At 48.0% G+C, this 21,441-nt stretch overlaps 1 protein-coding gene across 9 annotated transcripts in view; it reads right to left on the bottom strand.

Moving 5' to 3' along the window:
- Window positions 1–21,441, bottom strand: part of IQSEC3 (IQ motif and Sec7 domain ArfGEF 3) — a 103,307-nt gene that overhangs the window by 69,751 nt on the left and 12,115 nt on the right. For all 9 annotated transcript variants that reach the window (XM_053557454.1, XM_053557455.1, XM_053557458.1 and 6 more), the window contains exon 2: window positions 4,923–5,006. In XM_053557454.1, coding sequence (XP_053413429.1) covers window positions 4,923–5,006 — 84 coding nt within the window. The remainder of the gene's footprint in view (window positions 1–4,922; window positions 5,007–21,441) is intronic.

Genomic DNA, 21,441 nt, shown 5'->3' with positions numbered 1-21,441 from the left:
ACTAAGTGCAAATGTAGTCTACAAATTTTTTTTTATTGTATGTGTGTGGGGGGAGGTAAAGCCCAATGCATAGAAAAACAAAACACTAGGAGGCTGCACACTAAAATATTAACAGCAGTTATTTCTATATGATGGGATTCGATTTTTATTTTCTTCTTTATATTCTGTATTTTTCACATTTCCAACAACTAGCATGTATAACGTATAATCAGAGAAAATAGATGTTATTTAAAATCAAATGAAATGGTTGGAAAGACTTCTCTTGAGCTCTTAAAAAAAAAACACTCAGAAAATTCTCGCAGCGACTCTGTGGGAAGAGGCTGCATTTTGCAGTTAGATCTGGGTTCCACTTCCAACTGCAGGATTGATTAGCTGTGGTCCCCTGTCAAGATGCCTAACTACTCTCCGTCCCAGATTCCTTATCTGTAAATGAGAACAACATCTATCTCACAGAATTAAGTGAGATAAAATATTGAGTGTGCTCAGCCCAGGGTCCCTCGCAGGTTCAGTAAATATTATGTTCAATAAATATTAGTGTCTCTTCCATCTTGGAGTAAGGGTGGAGAGGGAAGGAAAGAGCAAGGACCAGGAGTGAGCCAGTTCAGTCAGCTAGAGCCCAGACGGCCTCCAGACTCCCAGATCCCCTATCACTCCCCAGGGTTACGGGTTATTGTCTCTCCACCCTCCTCAAGGCCTCCCGGTCCTCAGCCCCGCCCCTTCCCCAGCTCCGCCTCCCCCAAACTCAGCCCCGCCTCTTCCTCATCACGGCCTACCCTGTCCTCAGCCCTGCCATTGCCCGAGCCCCGCCCCTTCCTCAGCTCCGCCCCCCATCCTAACCACTCTCAACCCACCCCCGCCGCCTCATAGCTCTCCCCCCTTGTCCTCCCACCACAATAGATGGCAATTTTCCTCCTCTCCACCCCATTACCACCCACGGAGACAAATGGGCCGCAATTCTGCTTGACGCTGGGAGGAGGCTAGCTCCCTGGTCATTGTTCAGCGCGTCACTGAGAGCCTGAAAGGGAGGGGAGCCCCTGGGACTGAAAGTAGGGCTGCAATTACTAGCCTATTCAGTTCTCTAGAATAAAGCCCTGTCATTAACTAGCAGCAGGGAGGAGGTGGGAAAGGGGGCCTGGCGAGAAAGAGCCTGGCGCGCAGTTGCTGCCCCCTGGCTGGCTGCTGGGGAGGGCACCACCCCCAGCTCCCCCAGATCCCAGCAGCACGGGCCTTATTACCGGGCAGGCAGAGGTTGTCTGCCTAGGGCTGAGAGGGCAAGCAGGGCACAATGGAGTCTATGACTCTACCGGCCTCCAGCCTTAAGGAGCTTGCCAGCCCCATAGCTACTCCATTGCACCCCAGCTTCCAGACCCCACACTTCCATGTCCCCTACAGGACATCCAGGCTTCCAGACTTTCTGTTTCAGGTCTTCCCAGTCATGGGAGCATCACTCCCTGGCAGGAGTCCAGGCCCCAAGACAGAGTTTCTCCAGACAACAACCCCAACTGTTGTTCCTCCTTAAGGCCCTGGGGAAGGCTGTCTGCCTCCCTGCCTCTGGGAGGGCTGAGGCTTACCCCGGCCCCTGGCTCTGGGAGGGAGCAGTTTTCTCTGGGCTGAGGGTGGCCCTGGGCTCAGCAGCAAGGGAGAGATGAGTGGCCACTGCAGTCCTCCCTGGAGGAGGCTGACAGCACCAGGAATGGGACCCTGGCTCAGCCACAACACTTAACATGGGGTAGGGAGGAGTCAGATGAAGTGCTGACCTTGGCCCCCAACCCCCTTGGGCTCAGCCAGAAGATGGAAGGAAGATGTGGAGGGAGTTCCCAGAGTTGGCTGAGTCCACACACCCAAGGCCCTGAGGTCTGATGAGTTTTGGACTCTTCGTTGTGGTCTCCTGAGGAGTGGCTGATCCCAGACACTCATAGAGGAGGCTGGCTGAGCTGGTGGGAAATCAGAATGGGGCAGGAGCCTGGCTTGTCTCAGAGTCTTGCAGGAGACCAGGATCTCCATGGCTGGCCTGAGGGTTTTGGGACCCACATGCCCTGTGCCAGCCTCATCCTGCTCTTTGACTGGGACAAAATCTACTAGAGGAACTCACCAGGAAGTCTAGGGTGCACACTGTGGAGGTGGGATACCTGGGCCAGGAGAAGGGATGAGGGATTGTGAAGGGGTTGTTTACAGGGCTGGGAGCAGGGATGTCAAGTTTGATTGGGGAAAACTTATCTTAGGATGGACGACGTCCCTTGAGAAGCCAAGAATAGACTGACCAATTGACACGTACTCTGGTTGGCTGTCCAGAAAACACCCAGACAGTCTTACAAAAGTAAGCTCTAGGAACCACAACCAGAGAGACAGGACAACTTGCAATAACAGAGAAATAGAGCCAGATGGCTGCTGAAGCCCTGGACCACCTTGGGGGCAGGTCTCCCTGCCTCACCCAGCACTGTGTGTGCATAGGTCCCTCCACCAACCACCATTCAAGAAATCTCCCACCTCCATCCTCCCCTCCCAGAGCATCTCCAGCCCCTAACATAGCACCTGCACTTCCAAGGGGAAGGCAAACAGCAAATCTCTTAGAAACTAAGATGGTGATTTTTCTGCCATCTACCCCAAACCCACCCCTGACCCACAGCTACCTCCCTGCTGGGAACTATTGGGGCCTTGTCTCTCCCATCCCTTCACACCCAGAGCCAGGGATTTGGGTTACAAGCCTGTGGGGCAGAGTGTCTGTCATGGGAGCAGAGAGCACAGCCAAGTGCGGAGGGTGGAGCAGGAAGGGGGAAGTCTCTGCTGCAGGCTGCACCCAGGCCTGGGCTTCTCCACCTTACATGGCGCATGTTGTCCATCCCCAGTGAAGCCTGGTGCTTACTCAAGGTCAATAAAATGTTCCCTGGATTGAGCTGAAGGAATGGGGTGGGAGGCAGGCTGGACAGCTTTTCTCCCTTCTCCCTGCTAGGGAAGAACATTTCCAGGAAGGAGATACGGCTTTATGTCTGAACAGGGGCAGCTCGTGGCATGGAGCCAGGGCCTTCAGGGTCACCCCCACTTCACCCCCCTCTTCTAGATCTCCACTCTGGCCTCTTTCCTTTTCTCTTCTACTGGTTCATTCTCTCATTTGTCTTTTTCTTTGTCATCTCTCTGTGAATCGTTTCCCCTTTGAGGGTATCCTAATCCCTCACTAGATGGGGAGCTTCTCTAGGTTCCTGATCTGTCCTTGTATCCCCTAACTTGACACAGAGTTCTCTATGTGCTCCCCAAAGCATCAGCACAGCACTTGGCCTTTCCCTCTTGCCCCCTGCCTTCAACCTGGTCAGCCTCAGGAAATTACCACCACCCCCAGCCTGGATTGAAGGCCCCGTAAGGTGCACAGCCATTCTTGGGCCCACTCCCAGAGCCCCTCTGTGGGGTAACAGAGCTCCCCACGTGAAGCACATGAAATGAGCCTGGTAAGGGTTAATCAGCTTTTGCTAACACAGAAGCAGCTTTTGCAGACAGCAAAAAAGCTGAACAGAGAGCTGGGCTCCCCTGATGCATATACAGGGCGTGTTTCCTTGGAGGTAAAATTCCAGGAACAATGACTCTGAAGTCATGCATTCTGTCAAGCCTGGGAGGTCACAACTGTTAGTCTCACGACTCTGATCGTGCAACACCCTCCTCAGGGTCCTGCCTCATTCTCTGACCTCCACTGGCTTCCCTTTAAGGGAAATGAGGGCAATGCCATTTGGGGGTGGCTTTCTATACCCCAAGATAGTAGCTGCCACTTCTGGTTACAATTTAGTTACTTCCCCTGGACAAAAGAGGGCAAAGTCATAGAACCACTGAATCTTAAACCCGAAAATGGTGCAGATTAAGTGTGAAATGCCCTGAGCTCACGGGCAGGCACTGATGCTCTCCATGTGACTGTAGACCAGTCCCCGAATCTTCTGACCCTCATTCTGCCCTCACAAATGTCGGGGTTAATAAAACTCGCTTGGTCTGACCTCAGTGCGCAGGTGAGAGGCTCAGTGAGAGGGTCTGTAAATGCTACTTTCTAGACAGTCCAAGCCCTTCATTACACAGATAAGGAGACTGCTCAGGGGAGTGAAGGAACTTACGCAAATTCACTCCTACAACAGGAGACTGGAGATGGGGTAGGTTTCAGGCCAGAAACAAGAAAAGTAAAGACCTAGTCAAGAAGAGAGAAATGTGCAGAAACTTTGTGGAAAAGAGAAGTGAACAAAGCAAGAAAGAGGGACACATCTACAGGTCAGGGTGACAGGATTGGTGTGGCAAGGGTGAGAGGAAGTGAGAAATGAGGGCAGAGAGACGGAGATGAGTGAGGAGGGAGAAGGCTGACTGCACAATGGAGGGGCCGCAGGACAGGAGCCAGGAGGAAGAGGGTGAACAGATAAGCCCCCAAACCGTAGGGACAGCCTCAGCACAGGGACCCCACAGACTGACCCCTCACCTGCCTCCTCCCTTCCCAGCTGCCAGCAACACAGCCAGGGCTGGGAAGGCATCACAGGGAATCACTTTGGCCCCACTATGGAAGCAGAGAGATTGGAAAGGCAAGTATAAATCCTGGACCTAGGAGGAAAATAAGGCAGTAACAATGGGTTGAGCACCCACCAAGTGCCGGGCGCCCCCAGGTCAGAGAGACAGATACAAACAGATACAGCTGAACTAATTTCCCTTGCTACTTTCAATAATTGTGTTTTACGTGGGTTGTTTAGAAGGAAGGCGAACAGGTTTGGGATCGAAGCCGTGGGACACTGGGACCTTAAACATTGGGAAAGGCTCATCTGGGGTCCAGAGGAATGAAAGAGAGATGGGGGCCTAAGGAAGGAGGCGAAATCAAACACAGAAGACTCCAAAGGAGGAGGCCACACAGCGCTTTGGGTGTGAGGAAGGCGGGCGGGTGCAGAAGGAGGGAGGTGCGCAGTTCCCACCTTGGGGAGGCCAGGTCGGAGCAGGCTGGCTTCTGCTCGGCGTCAGCGGCTGGGCAGCAGAACTGGTGCAGCACGGTCTCATTCCTGCGGGCAGAGCACAGGGAGAAGGTCAGAGCCAGGCCCGGCTGCTCTGCCCTGAAATCTTGCTGCCCTCCCCTGCCTTCTGAGCCCCTGTGGAACACTGAGGCAGCCAGATGCTGCTCTGTCCCTCAGTCTTTTTCAGTCACCCCTTAGCCCAATTCAAATGCTCCCTCCTGTCCTTCCTGGTTAACTCTTTCTCTCGCACCTCCATCCTTGCAGGAGGCTCTGACGTGTGGATTTACCATTTGTCCCGCTCTGACTCTTCTCACAGTTCTTTATGACCCTGTGTCACTCTAAGGTCCTACAAGGCAGAACCAGGTCTATTCATCCAGGATGCACAGAAATGCATGCAGCGAACATTTTAAAGCTGACCGTAGATACAAAAGCATTCATACAGGGACCTCAGTGTGGGCAACTAAAACTCCAAAGTGTGGTGCTTGATGAGCGATTTGGTTGATGTAGATGACAAGGCTAACCCAGCAGGCAGAGGTCTGGGCTCTAGTCCCAATTCCATAGCTCGTCTGCTGCGTCATCATAGTTCACTGCTTCTGGGCCTCAATTTACTCACTAATGAAATATAGGAATTGAACTAGAGAAGTAGTTCTCATCCTTATCTGCATATTAGAATCACCAGGAGGTTCTTAAGAATACTGACGCTGGGCTTCTCTCCCTGTCCCCTGACTCTAAGTCTGGTCTGGAATGAGTCCAGGGCATCAAGACTTTCAAAAAAAAAACTCCCAAGTGATTCCAAAGGCAGGCAGGATTAAGAGACAGGAGACTAGAGGATTTCCAAGATCCCTTCCACCTCTAAAATGCTGTGATTCTAATATCCACTTTGAGCCAACCTGGGATTTAATATTGAAATTACTTTTGGATAAAGTTCTGCCAATCCATTGCCTTCTCTTCCTTAATAAGCAATTGCTGTCCTGGGCATTATCCATTCGGAGAATGTCAAACCCGGAAGAGCCCCCCAGGGATCATCTGAAGGGGATTTTCAAAATTCCTTTAGCTTCAGAACACTTTGTCCAAACCAGATCCTAACTGGAAGGGTATTTTGTAAAACAACAAAAGCAGAACAGCTCCCTGGTTGGGGGATGGGGAGTTTCTGTGACTTTCCAAATCTCCCAGACCCAAATCTAGCAGCCACCTTTCAAGCACTTCTTGGGGATCCACAGTCTACAAGGCCAGAAACTCTGTGTTTCGCTATCCCCCTGGAAGAAAACAGCATTGGAACCCACCTTAATTTAACAAAAATTCATTCCAGAGCAAATATGTTTAAAGAAAACAAAACTAGAAAATTTTCAGAAGGAAATTTAGTGTTATAGCTGATGTGCTGGGCTAGATTTTTAAAGCAAAATAGGAAACCGGAAAGACAATTAGGAAAACATAAACATGTCTGACTACATAGAATGTGAAAACTTCTTGTATGGAAAAAGATACCCTCATAAGTCAAAAGACAAATGAGAGGCTGGGAAAAGATATTTACAACACATATGCCAAAAGGCAAGTTAATACCCATCTCTGAGCCTCAGAAAATTCACAAGGTAAAGGCAAACCCAGCAGGAAAAATAGGCTACAGAGATGAATGGCAGTTGACAGAAGAGGCAATCCGAAGAGATAAACAATACATGGAAAGATGCCCCTCCTTTCTAGTAAGCGGGAAGGCGCAAATTAAAGGAACACTGAGGTGCCATCTCTCATCTGTCAGTTGGCAAACATGAAAAAACCTGATAACTACAAGTGCTGGGGAGGATGTGGGGACACAGGTGCCCTCGTCCATTGCCTGTGCAGATACGAATTTTTACCACTGTTTTGGAGGATTTAAAAGAACACATTTTCAATCCAGCAATCCCACCTCTGGGATTTTATACTTGCAGAGATGTTCACAGAGGTATGAGAGGGACAAGTGGAAACAACCCAAGTCCCCATCACTCGGGGAGTGGGTGGATAAGTTGTGAGATCTTTACCCATACCAGGGGATTATGCACCTGTTACGCAGAATCAGCACTCTGTGTCTCTGCCTAGATGGGTTTTCACACTATGTGGTCATGTGAGAAAAACAAGTCGTGGAGAAATAGATACAGCACGGTCCAATTTTATACAATAAACAATGACCCCCCTCCTCCAAATGCAGATTCTATCCATGAGCACTAAGCTGCTGATAGTGGCCACCTCAGCAGGTGAGAGTGGGAAAAAGAAGGTGGAGGTAGAAAAAGGATAAAGAGAAACAGAGTTTGGTGTCATGTTAATCGAAAATGTGAAATATAAATTCCTATTTGTGATATGACTTTAAAAATAATATGTCTTGGGGGCGGTGCCTGTGGCTCAAAGGAGTAGGGCAGCAGCCCCATATGCCGGAGGTGGTGGGTTCAAACCTAGCCCTGGCCAGAAACTGCAAAAAAAATAAAAATAAAAAATAATAATAATATATCTTGGGCAAGAACTAGAAAGTGTCAGAAATCAGCACAAGTGTCAATGTCATTTCAGGATAAATCATGAGAGATTTTTATCTTGGATTTTTGTTAATTTAATAGATTATTTATTATAGATTATATATAATAATCTATATATATAATGTGTATAATAATCAACATAGATTATTAGTAAATGCAATGAATGTAAATTTGTGAAAGGGAAATAAAGGAAATAATTGAACCTGACCTCCCCCATTGTACAGATGAGAAAACTGAGTCTGAATGAACAAGTGATTTGTCTATGCTTGTTCCCTGGCCAAATCCCTAAATCCCTGGCCAATCTTCCAACCCTGGGTTCCTGGGGCAAATCAAAGCCTTTAGAGAATTGTCGGTGACCTTAAGATTTTCTGACATCACCAAGACTTCCCAGCCTGAAGAAAGGGGGAAGCTGGAAGGAAGAGACAGACATAGAAACTAAAAGAGCTCGGGGTCCAAACAATGGCAGGTGGGCCCAGGTGTGTAGCTAAGGTGGATGTCTATACCCCAGCTCCAGGCTGCTGGCTGTGCCTGTATCCCAGGCAGGTTTGGAATTCCTGCCTAAAGCCATCAAGGGCATAGACAAAGAGGCACAGCTTGTCTGCTACCCATGATGTTGGCATTTTGAGAAGGAGATTCCACTGTGACAATCATGGGCTGGCTCTGTTCTCACGCAGACTCAGCTGCACTGGCACCTGCAATGGGCAACATAAGCCTGAATGTCTCCACGTCCTCCTGCACTTCAGGCTCAGGCTGGTAGTGCTATTGGGGTTGCAGCCTGTCTTGGGGCTTTGGCCAGTGGGGTCCCTGAGGACAGAAGAGCCAAGAGGGGAGGCTTGCCTTCCAGAACTGCTCCTGAGCTCTTTCCTCCAGTCCCTACCCTGTGGGCATCCTTAGCCCAGGCCAAGGGCTCCCATGGAACCTTTCTTCCCTTCTCTCTGGCTCAGCTCATGCCGAGTTTTAAGTCCTGCTCTGCCTGCTGCCAGCCAGCCTGGTCACCTCCCCTGCCCAAGGTCATGATCCAAGTACCCTGACCTGGGCAGGTCTTAGCTTAAGTTGGCTGAGTTTTCCCTTTCCTCCCCACTCCAAAGGAAAACCCAAATAAAGAGACCGAGAGAAGTCATTCCCATTAAAACAGCATTGGAGCCGTGACGAGAAGGGCACTTGCCCTCTGTGTGTTCCCCTCCTGAGCCCATAACCCCATCTAACCATGAGAAGAACATCAGACAGACCCCAAGTGGGGACACCCCACAAAACACCTGACTAATACTCCTCAAAACTGTGAGGGGCACAAATGTCAAAAAGATGTTCTGTCCATCACAGACCAGAGGAGACTGAGGAGACATGATGATCCAGTGTCACGTGGGATCCTGGAACAGAGAGAGGGCATGGGTGGAAACCCTGGTGACATTCCCATAAAGTCTGGAGTTCAGTTGAGATAAATGACAGATGACAGGTGACAGATAAACAGATGATAAAATGGAGAAAGGAAAATACCAATAATCACATCATGGCACTTTATAGTGTGCAATATGTGGTGTGTATGGCTCTAAGCACCTTCCATGTGTTAACTCACTAATTCTCACAAAACCCCAACATCTAACAAAACTGCCTTGTCATCCTACAGATAAGAAAACTGAGGTACAGTGAGTTTGTGAACCACTGAGGAAATACGCTTTTGATATACATTACCCCATTTCTTGAGGCTACTTTTCTTGGTGTCCTACCGACCTCTTTTGACAAATAAGAAAGCTAAAGCTCAGAGGAGGTAAACAATTTGCCCAAGGATGCACAGCTAGTGAGTGGTGTAGCCTAAACCCCAGGCGAGCTGGTTTCCAGGGCCATATCCATTACTACTCTTCAAAAGGCTTTTGGCCAGTGGGCATCCATGTGCTCATCACTAAGCCTGATCAGAGAGGTCCCGGTGCCCAGTTCAGTGCCTGGTATACTGTTGGTGCTCAATGGGTGAGTGTGCAAAGCACACCACTGCAGTCCCTGGCTAAGTGAGCCCCCCAGCTAAGAGCATACCCTTCTTAACAAAGTCTAAAGGTCCTGCTTGGTTGAAGCTGGAAAGGAAGCCAGAATGATAACATGGGCAGAGGGGTCACCTGCCTAGTTCATCCTCTGACACTGCCCTCAGGCCTCTTCCTGGATCCCTAATCTTTGGGTCTGAGCCTCACTCTCTTCCCATCCTTCCTGGAGTACAGCCACCACAGCCGATGACCCGTAGGCACCAGAGGTTGGGAAGTCAAGCAGAGGACAGGAAGGAGAGGACAGGGTCTTTGGTGGCACCAACCGGAGGCTGTTGCTAGGGTGTCCCACCTCAGTCTGTCCACAAGTGAGAAAGGGGTGGTGGGCACAACCTACCTCTGTCCACAGAACCCAGAATAAGGCTTTCCTCCTCAGGAGGCCTGGCCTGAGGTCTTGCAGTGCCCCACCCCACTGAGCTTTTGGGGGGCCGTGCCAGGTGCACCAGTTCTCACAAATGAATCACAACCTGTGTGTGTGCATTCAAGTCCCTCAAGTTTCAAAGCCTCTATTTCCTCCCCAGTGAAACTATTACACAGCAGCTCGGGTGCCTGGCAGGGCTTTTAGGGGAGCAAATACAATAGCAAAAGAAAAGGCGCATCACAGAGGTAAAGGCCACACAAAAGTGCCTTTCTTCACCCACTTTCCTTACTCAGCCTTTTCATTTCACCAGTCCAAATGGCAGAAAGAAAGCAAGAATTTCCTTCCCTGAGTGATGCTTCCTGCATCCGTGAAGTCAACAAGTGCTGCATTTGTGAGCATGAAGAGGTAAAAAATGTCCCCTTATTTTAGCAAGAACTGGCTGCTCTCAGAGCCCGCTCCCTGGGGGCCTCAACACTCGACGTGCAAGGTGCACAATTCTCTGTACTGATTCATCACATATGGGCAGGTGGTGATGAGTAAAACTCTGCGTCCCCATTTCACTGTGGGGAAAACTGAAACCTGATACAGAATGGGACAGGGTCCCAACAGGTTGGGTGAATCCTTAAGACACTGGAACTTTAAGCAGAGAGGTTGGGAGCCCAGCCCAACCGCTCCTGGGGAAGTAGAGATGAGGAAGCTCCCCACAGGGCTGAGTGCAGTCACTGCACTTTGTCTGGGGGAGGTAGGAGGCCCTTCAGGGTGCCTCAGGAATGTAAGCAGGCCTTAGACTCACATAACCCCCAGTCCACCCTTCTGCATTAACCTAGGAGGGGCTTTCTTGGAGCCTCCATGTCACACAAGTGCAGACTGTAGTATATGGGGTTCACAGACCATGGCTGTGGCCCTAGGAGTTCTAAGGTGCAGGGAGACTAGCAACAGAAGGGACTCCTCTGAGAAAGGGAAGCAACCCATTTTTAGTCCTTAGTTCTTAGATTTGCAAATGAGGAAAGCTTGTGGTGTCCAGGCCCAAAGATTCCTTTTTGCACTCTTAATTTCAAGGCCAATGGCTTGAAGGAGAATTCAGTCCTCTCTGGCTTTAGGGCTAACCAAGTCTCCAAATTGATAGGAATTGATGGGGTAACTGGATTGTGTGTGGATGTGGTGAAACCCACAGACAGGGCAGTCTGCAGGCCCAGCAGGAGAGCACTGGCATATGCTGGGTGCCGCACTGTGAGGCTGGGGTGGGAAGGGCTCGGAGCAGGAGGCTGATCCTTGGCCAGAGAGCTCCAAGGCATCACCCAAGCAAGATGGGTGTTGAAGGCTGACCTGGAGGAAGAGGGGAAGCCAAGGCTCAGCCAGAAAAGGACCCTGATTCTTACAGAACCAGGAAGCTGAGCCATTGATGCTGCCAGACCAGAAGAGAGCTGATGGCTGGCTGGGTGGAAGGGAAGAAAACGTCAAGTGTAGCCAGGAGCTACAAGAGCCAAAGCCATGGCCAGGCTTGCAGCAGAATCATGGGCAGCCACGCACCCCAACTTCCCATATCTATATTTGGTTTGAGACTCAGGAGACCATTTCAGAGCCATCAAACAGTTGAGTGGGTTAGAAGAAGTGGCGGAAGGTGCAGTGCTGGCATGGAAGGAGCAGGCAAAGCCTGCAGCAGGGGCTCCCCCAAGAGAATGCAGAACAAGGCAGGAGGCAACTTTACTTTCTGAAGACAGCAGGTTGACCTTCAGCCTTTGGAAGGAAATAGCCAGGGATCCTCTCCAAGGGGGTTTCCTTGAGCTCCAGGAAAAGGGAGAAATCATAAAACTGCTCCCAGTCACCTCCCCCAGACCCACCCATCTGAGCACCACCATCACTAGTGCCCATGGAGCCTAAAAACTAGATTTCTTTTTTTCCACTTTCTTTTAATTTTCTCACCTCCTTCAGGAAGGCTTTTCTATCTAAACATGATCAATAGGAAGAAAAGATACCCTCTTTTTCTCGGAAGTCTCTCCTATTCCTGTGGGAGTGAGGGAGGATGAATAGCCAAAACAACTTTGAAAAACAAGAACAAGTTTAAGACTTATTTTGTGTGCTTTCAAGGCTAAAATAAAGCTACCATAATTAAGACAGTGTGGCGCTGGCATAAGAATAGACAAACAGATTGATTGAACAAAAAGAGAGGCTAGAAATAGACCCATACATACATTATCAATTGATTCTTGGTAAAAGTACTAAGATAATTCAGAAGGGAATGATAATATGCTTAACACTGCTAAGACAATTAGAAATCCTTCTGCAAAAAAATGGACTTCAATCCATGCTCTAAAACTATAACACTTCTTAAATAAAACACAGGAGATAATCTGTGACTTTAGGGCAAGCAAATATTTGTCAGATAGGACCAAAAAGCATAAGCTATAAAAGAAAAAATTGCTAAATTGAACTTCATCAAAATGAAGAAAAAACCAAACACAGCAACTTCTCTCTTCAAAAGATACTTAAGAAAAATGAAGAATTCTTACAACCCAATAAGAAAAAGACCTGATGGGGAAAGTGTACAAAAAATTAGAACAAACTTCACCAAAGAAAATATACTAATGATATACAGGCATGTGAGAGGATATTAAACATCATTAGTTCTCAGGGAAATGCAAATTAAAACCATAATGAGATACTATCATACACCCACTAGAATGGCTACAATGTAAGTCTGACAATACAAAGTGTTGAGAATGATGTGGAGCACCTGGAACTCTCACATACTTCTAATAGTAATTTGAAATGGTGCAATCCTTTGGGAAACAGTCTGGCACTTTCTTATCAAGTTAAACATACATTTACCATATGCCCCTGCAATTACATTCCTAGGTATTTACTCAAAACAAATAAAAACACATACTGACACAAAACTATTCCTATCAGGAAAAAACCCTACCTGGCAACAAAGTAAATATCCATTAACTTGTAAATGGATAAAGAGATGGTAGTATATCCATACAATGGAATACTATTCAGCAATAAAAAGGAACAAGCTGATTGATACTTGAACCAATATGGATAGATTTCAAAACATTATATTAAATGAAGGAAGCTAGACACAAAAGTCTCCACACTGCATATTTTATTTGTGTCATTCTAAAAAAGGCAAAAATATAGTGATAGAGAACACATTTCAGCAATGTGGGAAGGAAGGGGTTAACTGCAAGGTGAACTGCAAGGTCATCTGTTGAATGGAAATATTCTACATCTTAACTGAGATGGTGGTTATACAATGACATTTCTCAAAGCTCATCAAAGAGTACCCTTAAATTAGGTGCATTTTATCATATGAAATTGTTCCCTAATACAACTGATTTTTAAAAAGAAAAAGACTAAAATCTTTTTCTCTCCCTTCTCACTTCTTGCTACTTTATCAAGAGGCTTTAATAATTTCTTTGCTAAATTCTTCCCTCTACCATTGCTCCCTCATCACCTAATTATTAACCCCCTTCCAAGCGGCAGGAAAAAAACACTGTATTTTCCTTCCTTTCAACTGCTAGATTATGTTTTCAGAGACCAGATGGCTCATCACAGAGCCAAAGGAGTATAGGGGGCCAGAAACTGGGACAATGAGAAAATGGGGGTGGGGGTGTTCAATTAGGGGAGCTTGGGCCCTGGGCCTAAGGGCTGAGAGTTCATGGGCAGTGGGGTAGCAACTGCTCTGAGCTCAGATGGAGACCTGGCCCACTCCACTGCTCACTGTGGCATGGGTCAGGTCATGGTGAGGGAGGGCCCTGTACTTGCCCTGCTTATCTCACTGAATTGTGGGGATTCTGTGAGGCTCTGAATGTGAAACTACCTCTGAAGAAACATAATAAACCCAGCACCGACACACACAAAAGTCTATTATTGGCATTATTAATCAGTGCCACTAAGGAAGTCAGCAATCATAGCTCTGTTGCAAACAGGCCTCACCAGGATGCTGTCCTGACTCCCTCTTCCCCTCAGCCCCTCCAGGCCTCAGGCTGTGGAGGGAGGGGCAGATCTTCCTGCTTGCTGGTGCAATCTGCCATTGCACAGTCTTCTGCAAAAAGCTCTGGGAAGATATTAACAAGGCAAGTGATTACAGCTGCCCTAGTAGCCAGGGGCGAAGGCTACAGGGAACGTTGAGCTATTCATATCCAGGCCCAGGTTAGCCAACCAGGGTCAGTGCTCTGCTTCAAGCCTGCCAGAGGCTGAAAGCTCTATGTGGACCTCCCACTGGCCAGACCCTGCTTCTCTTTGATTCTCTGCTCACTTTCCTTGAGGAAGCTTTGAAAGTCTACTAGTCCACACCTCTGCCATCAAGGAAAAGAAGGATGACAAAGTCCTAGAGAAAGAGCAGGCTGCCTCTTTTTTTTTTTCAGTGAGATTTTTCCTGAAAATGCACTGCAGGTTCTTCAGATGTTCATACAAAGGCTGTGAATTTGGTTTCTCCATACCCTTGTGTCTTTCTCCTATGCTCCAGAGAACCAAGCATCCACCAGCTGTTCCAGGGACCATGCTAAGGTCAGGAGGAGAGTGGGGAAGGCAGACCACAGAACCTTCCTCTTCAGCTAACAAAGCTCTGATCTGGTCAGTTTCACAGGTTAGGGGTGCCCAATAGGTTTAATTTTGAAAAAGGAAGTTTCCCTTAAAAAAAAGTTGAGAAAGCAAGCTACTACCCTACTGCAATGCTCTACTACTGCAACTACTAAAGCCAGCTCTGCCTCATCCACTCTTGTCCCTGTGCCTGCAAGTGTCCTCCTTAGACCCCTGTCCTGGCTGCTGGTAAGAAGCCTTTCTGAGTAATCATACCTAACTCCTCTGTACAAACTTTGCCTCACTTTCCCCATCAGTAAAATGAGCTTGGTAACAGAACTTCTTTAAAGGGTTGTAGGATGATAAAATGAGTTAAACTATGTAAAGCTTAATAAACAGCAGCTTTTATTACTGTGTCCCACTTCTGACACCATTGATCTCAAGGAAGAGGGGTTCACCTTCTCCTCCTCGCCTGCTGTTCTTCAATGTTGTCATTTTCAGAGGCTCTTTCTCTTCAGCAGACAAACATGTTCAACTCTCTTATCCTAAAACCATGATTTTTCCCTACAACACTTCCCCCCTGGTTACAACTCTCTTTCCTTCTGCAGCCAGTCTTCCAGAAAAGTTGTCTGTTTGTGTGAGTTTCTTTTTACTTTGATCTCCTGCCAACTTGCTGTTATCCAAGTTCTTCCCCCAGAACTCTAGCAGAACTTTCCCCAGTGATCTCCTTGTTGCCAAATCCAAGGGGAACTTCTCAGTTCCTAATTGACTTTTCTGTTGTATTTGTTAGCTACAATCACCGTCTTGGAGCACTCTCCTCCCTTGACTTCCAGAGGAGTGGTCTATCTTGGTTTTCCTCTTCCTGTTTTTGCATGGTAATAAGAGGAAATTAGCCACCATGCTGAGAGGAATGAATCCATGGAGAGGCTCATGTGGAAAGGAACCAAGCACCAGCACCAACTTGCCAGCCATTTGATGGCCACGCCTCTCTAGCTGATGCAATGTAGAGCAGAAAGGAACTGTCCCTAATAATCCCTGCCCAAACTGCAGATTTCTGAGCAAAACAGGTGCTTACTGATTTTGCATCTTGGGGTAGTTTGAAGACACTAAGTTTTGGGAGAGTTTGTTATGAGCTGTCATGGCACGTGGTGGGTGTTTGGCTCTGTCCTAGGAGCACACCTGCTCAGAGCTGCAAGGGACCCACAGATACTCTGGGGGAAGGAATTTCAATGCGACCCCTTTCTCTACCTACAGGAGAGAGCATGATTCCAGGGAAAGCGACAGGCTTTAGATTTGGGAAGACCTACATTTAGGCCTTGCCTTCCCACTGGGATGACTGTGGAATCATTGGCAGATTATCTGAACTTCTTAGCCTCTGTCTCCTCAACTGCAAAGGAGAGGTGATAAAAGAAATGACCTCATCAGAGTGTTGAGACAGTCAAACATAATAACCAATGTCATGCTTAGTACAAAACCTAGTATGGAGTAGGCACCGAAGAAAATGTTGGTACTTGGCCATGCAGTGATATGGGCACAGGCAGTCTAGAGTTCACAATCCATCTTTGTTACTTTCTAGTTAATAGCCTGGCCTGGCTGAGCATCAGTTTCCTTTTATGTAAGATAGAATACTAATAACTTAATACTTTATTGTGATCTAAAGTGCTCAGATCCCTGGCTGGCCCAGTTAGTATGCCCACCCTGGTCCCAGACCCATCACTTCTCCCCTCACCCCTGAGACTGCTGCACACAGAACCTCACAGAAAGGCTGTGGGGACAGCAGGTCCTGTATCCATGGCCTCATACTACAAATAGGGAACAGAATACAGGTGAGGGAAGCCTCAGCAAGAGACTCCAGGCTCCTCTATCTCAGTATGCAGATTCCGCCTACCCTTCAGGGCCTCGTGTCAAAGACATTTCTCTCAAAAAGTCTCCCTGGTTTGCTCATGTGCCTGTTGGCCTCTGCCCAGCCTAGGCTGAAAGTAGTCACCTCTCAGTAACTCCCCTGAGACACCAGCAGGATGCGATGTCAGTTTTCCCCCACACTGAATTGCTGATGTTTACACACACGTCATGACTCCCTAGACCAGGAGGTTTCGAAAGCCCTGTCTGGGACCAATTTATCTCCACATCCAGTACAGGACATGGCCTGGCACATGGCTTACAGTAGATACCATCTGTTGACTGTGTGAATAAGTCCCAATTCCTGCAGATGCTGGAGAGAAATGGGGAATGAAGCGTGCACATACCTGAAACACGCACACACGGGAGCAACAGCATGAGCACGTGCCACAGAGACGCAGACCCACTCCCCATTATCAACCATCACATGCCCAAGGCCGTGCACAGATATCGTCCATACTTCATCTCCATTTAGCCCTGATATTACAGATGAGGAGGCTCAGAGAGACTCAGATACTTGCTTCAATATTGCTCAGACTGGGCACCAACCTGCCTCAATTCTGAACAGGAAACTTGGAGGTAACTTGAGTGTGCTGGGAGATCCTCTTCCCCCACTCACCACCCAGGCAGCCCCAGAATGGTGAGGGCTCTTCTCAGTCCTGGTTCAGTGCTACTGTCTCTGACTCCTGCCCAGCAGCCGGGCACATGCAGCAACCCCAGAGCCTAGCTCCAGACCCAGCTGTCTGAACTCCAGCTGACTTTGTAGGAGCTGTGAGGGCTCCCAGCAACAGCACTGGGCAGCACAGCATGAATTACAGAGCTGGGCTATGGCTGCATCTTGCCAGCTTCCCTCACTGGGAGCTCTTTATCACCTGGCAGACGTGTGCCTGGCTGCTGCCTTGGGAGGAGGGATCAAGGGCACCTGGGCCCTGCCAGCCTCAGAAGCTACTCTGCCTGCCCCAAATCCTGCCTCATGATGCCAGAGAATACTCCTATGTTGCCTTCCTAACCCCCTAGGTCAACCGTGGACCCCCACTGTTTCTCTAGGAGTGGTGAGGACAAGTTCCGATCAGTAGCAAGCACTGTGTTTCTGCAGTATTTCTGATTCAAACACTTTTGAATGCCCCAAGACCAGTCCTGTGTTAACACTACGATGATAATTATTGTTAATGGTGTTATTGCTATTACTAATGACATTTGACTGATGAGGAAGCTAAAGCTGAGAGAGGTCTGATGACCCGCTGAGGACCCACACTGTGACTTGCCCTGCTCCACACTGCCTCTTTTGCCCACTCTCACTGCACTCCTCCAGCCCAGGCATCCGCAGGGGAGGAAGCCTCTGAGCTGTGAATGGAAGAGCTAGAACTTTCCCTCCAGGACATAGACCCTTGAAGTTAGTTAGACAGAAGCATAAAACCTCACCCAGCCAAGGCCAATCCCACAGCTTCAACTGACCTCCTAGCACCCACTCTGCAAGGGTTCCCAATTTGCATGCCCACAGGAACCCCTGCCTGCTTCTGGTGAATCAGCTAAGCTCTAGCACTCAACACGCTTGGGTGTGCAAAGGTTCATACACACATACACCCGTGCCCCTTGGTGCACTCACACCTACATGCATGCATACCCTAACATGCATACCTCACTTCTTGCACACATTCGGAACTCTCATAACACAGCACATAGGTTCTAAATAGACTCCCAGTCTCTCACTCTATATAAACTCCCCAAGTCCATGCATACTCCTGAATGTGGAAATACATATATACCCATATATACACATATTTTCACAAACAACCTTGAGTGCGCACACATGTGCATTTGAACATGCATACACAGAGAGCTGAGACCAAGGATGTTTTGTCCCCTACGTGAGGCCTCCTAGCCAGGTAGGCATTATAGGGATGTGATGTCCGGGGAGACTTGCAAACCATCCACCTCATGGCTACATGTAGGTGGTATTCACCCAGTGCTCAAGCCCAGTCCTGCTAGGCATGACAGAGATGAATGGGCCAAGAGCCAAGTTCAGAACTGCATCAACATGAACAGCTGTCATTTGGGCATGGTGCCATCAGCCTTTTTGTCCCTAAACTTTGATCCGTGTACCAGATTAAGCTTTGCCTGGAGGAAGCACTTCCCACGCCACAGGGAACTCCTAGAGTAGGGATAGCTATGTTAGGGTGTAAGAGGCTAAAGCTTGCATGTAAATCCTGGAGACATTTAGCTGTATGACTTTGGATGGGCCACCTTAACCTCCCTGAGCCTCAGTTACCACCTCTATGAAGTAGAGATAGTAATACTTCCACATCAGGATTGTGTGGATAAATGAGATCATAAACGTACACAAATGCCTAGCACACAGCAGAAAATAAGTCCATGGATGTTGAAAGAAAGGCTGAATGAACACGTGACTATCAAGCGGCTGTCAATTGCACTCCCTGGCTCTCTCTGCTGAGCTGCTCTCCCTCATCTGCTCTTTGAACCTGTGGCTCCCCTCGTCCACTGCTCATGTCTTGGCAATCTCTCACCCCTCCAATTCCTGCAGAAAGCCCAGTCCAGCCCCAGCCTCCTCCCAGTCTCTCTCCCTCTCTCTCTTGCTCCCTTGGGCCCCCTTTCCCTTCTGTCCTTTGGACTCATGCCTTCCTTCCAGCCAGGGCCTATATACTCAACGTCTTTCCTGCAGGTCTCCTTCTGGGTCTGTTTTATTTCACTCCTATTTAATCTGTCTGCTTCAGTGGTTTCTCTTAGGTGGGGTCTTCCCTGTGAGAACTATCTTCTTTCCAGCTACTTCCTTAGTTCCTTCTAGTCCTCATGGTTTATAGTGCACGGATGAATTAACTCATTTAATATCTGTCATCTCCTCTTGAACATGAGCTCCACAGTGGCAGGGTCTTGGTCTGATTTGTTCACAGTGAACCCCCAGTGCTTACAGCAGAGCTCCACATATCCTTGTCACATGAGTATTTTCCTGTGACTCCTGCCCTTGAAGAACCTAAGCAGAAGTCCCCATTCCTAAATGACAATGACACATAACGCTCTCTTCCTTTTTCACTTTCTCTTCTACAGCACTGCCCGCCATACATTAATTTTTCCCCAACTCCAGCCAGCCTAATTACGTACAGCACCAGAGTGAATGCGTGTGTGCACGTGTTAATGAGTAAGTGTGCCCAGGCTGATCTATTCTAATGGTTTTCAAGCAGGGAGATGCACCAGAAGCCCTTGAGAGCTTCATTTAAAGCACACTTGCTGTCTTCCTTCCTCTAACCCTCCCGAATGACAGTCTCCAAGGGGGCAAATGAGATTTGAGAACACGTCTCTTGGAAATTGGGACGCGTGTTACTGCAGTCATCTGCAGGGAGGCAGTGAAGAGGAGAGGCTGGGAGTACCGAATGCCAGAACCACAATGGATTTGATTATGGACAAGCAGTCTCATGTTGCTTGGAAGACATATAGATGTCTAGCTCAACTGCTGGACACAACACCTTGTGTTGGAACATATTGAGAGAAAGTGTGTATAAAACACTGAATACAGTGCCTAGCTAGCTCATAGCAAGTGCATAGTAAATATTAGCTTTCATTAAATTTTTGCTTTCCTCTAGGAATGATATAGTCTCTCTCAATTTCCCTACAGGGCTTAGGATAGGGCCTTCTCTATGGCAGAGGTTCTACCCATGTATTCAGCTCATACTGCTGAAACAAACACACTGTGATGGTTCTCATCCTATAGAACAATCCACTCCCCCTCCAGCAAGCACCCCATTTCTTTACTTCTGTTTATAGCAAAACTCAACAAAGACTTCTGTATACTCACTTTGTATAATTACTCCCATTCTGTCACCTTTTACATTTTTTCTAAACTATAGGAATAAAGACTTCCTTTCATTCTTAGCAAGGACTGGGGTGTGCTAAGCCTGGGGTGGATAGCAAGGGGAGGGGCTACAAGAAGGTCAATTTATTTCTCAGATCAGTTCAGGAAGTTGGTGGGTTTTCAGGATTCACCTTCAACTCATTTTGAACCAGATTACAACTCTGGGAAGCTCCTCCAACCTTGATGACTGCTAACAACAAAGGGTGCCCCAGTGAACAAAAGTGAGCCAAGCTAGAGTGATTACAGGCCAAGTAGAAACACTTACTGAATCTTACTTCTACTGCAATTAACCAGTGTTGGTAGGAGGCTGCCTCAGCAGGTCAGCAGCTGGAGGAGCAAGTTCAAAAGGAGCCCCTCAACAATGTCTGCCTCACACCCACCCCTTAGCCCTCAAAAAAGCCCACCCTAAATCATTGCAAAGGCAGGCCACCTAGAACTTGCCATGCAAAACTCAGCAGATGGGAAGAGGGGACCTAGATTCACAGCTGTTTGTACAGCAGAATACTTGTGGTTATTAAGAAAATGAGGCAGCTCTTCCATCAATGAATATAGAAGGATCATTGATGTATATTATTGGGGGGAAATCAAGATGCCCAATAGCATATAATATACTGTTATTTGTGTAAAAATATAGACACACATGTTATTGTTTGAACGTACATAGAATATCCCTGGAAAGACACAGGAGAAATTGCTAATAATGCTTGCTGAAAGGTTGTGCATGTGCTGTGGGGGGTTGTTAGCAAACAGGGATGGTAAATGCTTTTCATTGTAAACTCTTGCATCTTGTAAATCTTGACTATGTCAATGTGTAGTCTATTCAAAAAGAATAAAGTTTAAAAAAGAACACAACCAATTGACAAAAGTGAAAACCCAAAAGGGCTGTGTGAAAAGGCCAGGCATTTGGGGTGTTAAAAGCTACCTGGACAACAAATACAGGTGGCCAGAAGCCAGAGTCCTTCAAGTGCAAGAGCCCTAGGGCTTTAGCAGACCTTATGTGTGATGGGTCCCACCTGGGCTGAGTAAGCCGGAGGTTTCCCAGGTGCCATCTAAAGGTAGCAAGGCCCAGGACCTACCTGCGGCTGGGGCGGCGAGTGGGGGAGGCCTCCCTGTGCCCAAGCTGGTCACACCCTGGGGCTTCAGAGCTCACTTCTGGCTCCTGTGTCCTGGGAGAGCAGTGACTGAGGTCAGGCAGAGCCACCCACAAAGTCACGTGGACTAGGAAGTGTGAGGATTAAGGTTGTGAATCTCGACGAAGACATATGGTGGGGTGGAGGAAGACAAAGCAAGGGCAGGGTGGCTGCCT

The sequence above is a fragment of the Nycticebus coucang genome, chromosome 12, assembly GCF_027406575.1.
Source record: "Nycticebus coucang isolate mNycCou1 chromosome 12, mNycCou1.pri, whole genome shotgun sequence".
Lineage (NCBI taxonomy): Eukaryota > Metazoa > Chordata > Mammalia > Primates > Lorisidae > Nycticebus > Nycticebus coucang.
Note: the sequence above shows the minus strand (reverse complement) of the source record. Positions and strands in the feature narration are given on the sequence as shown.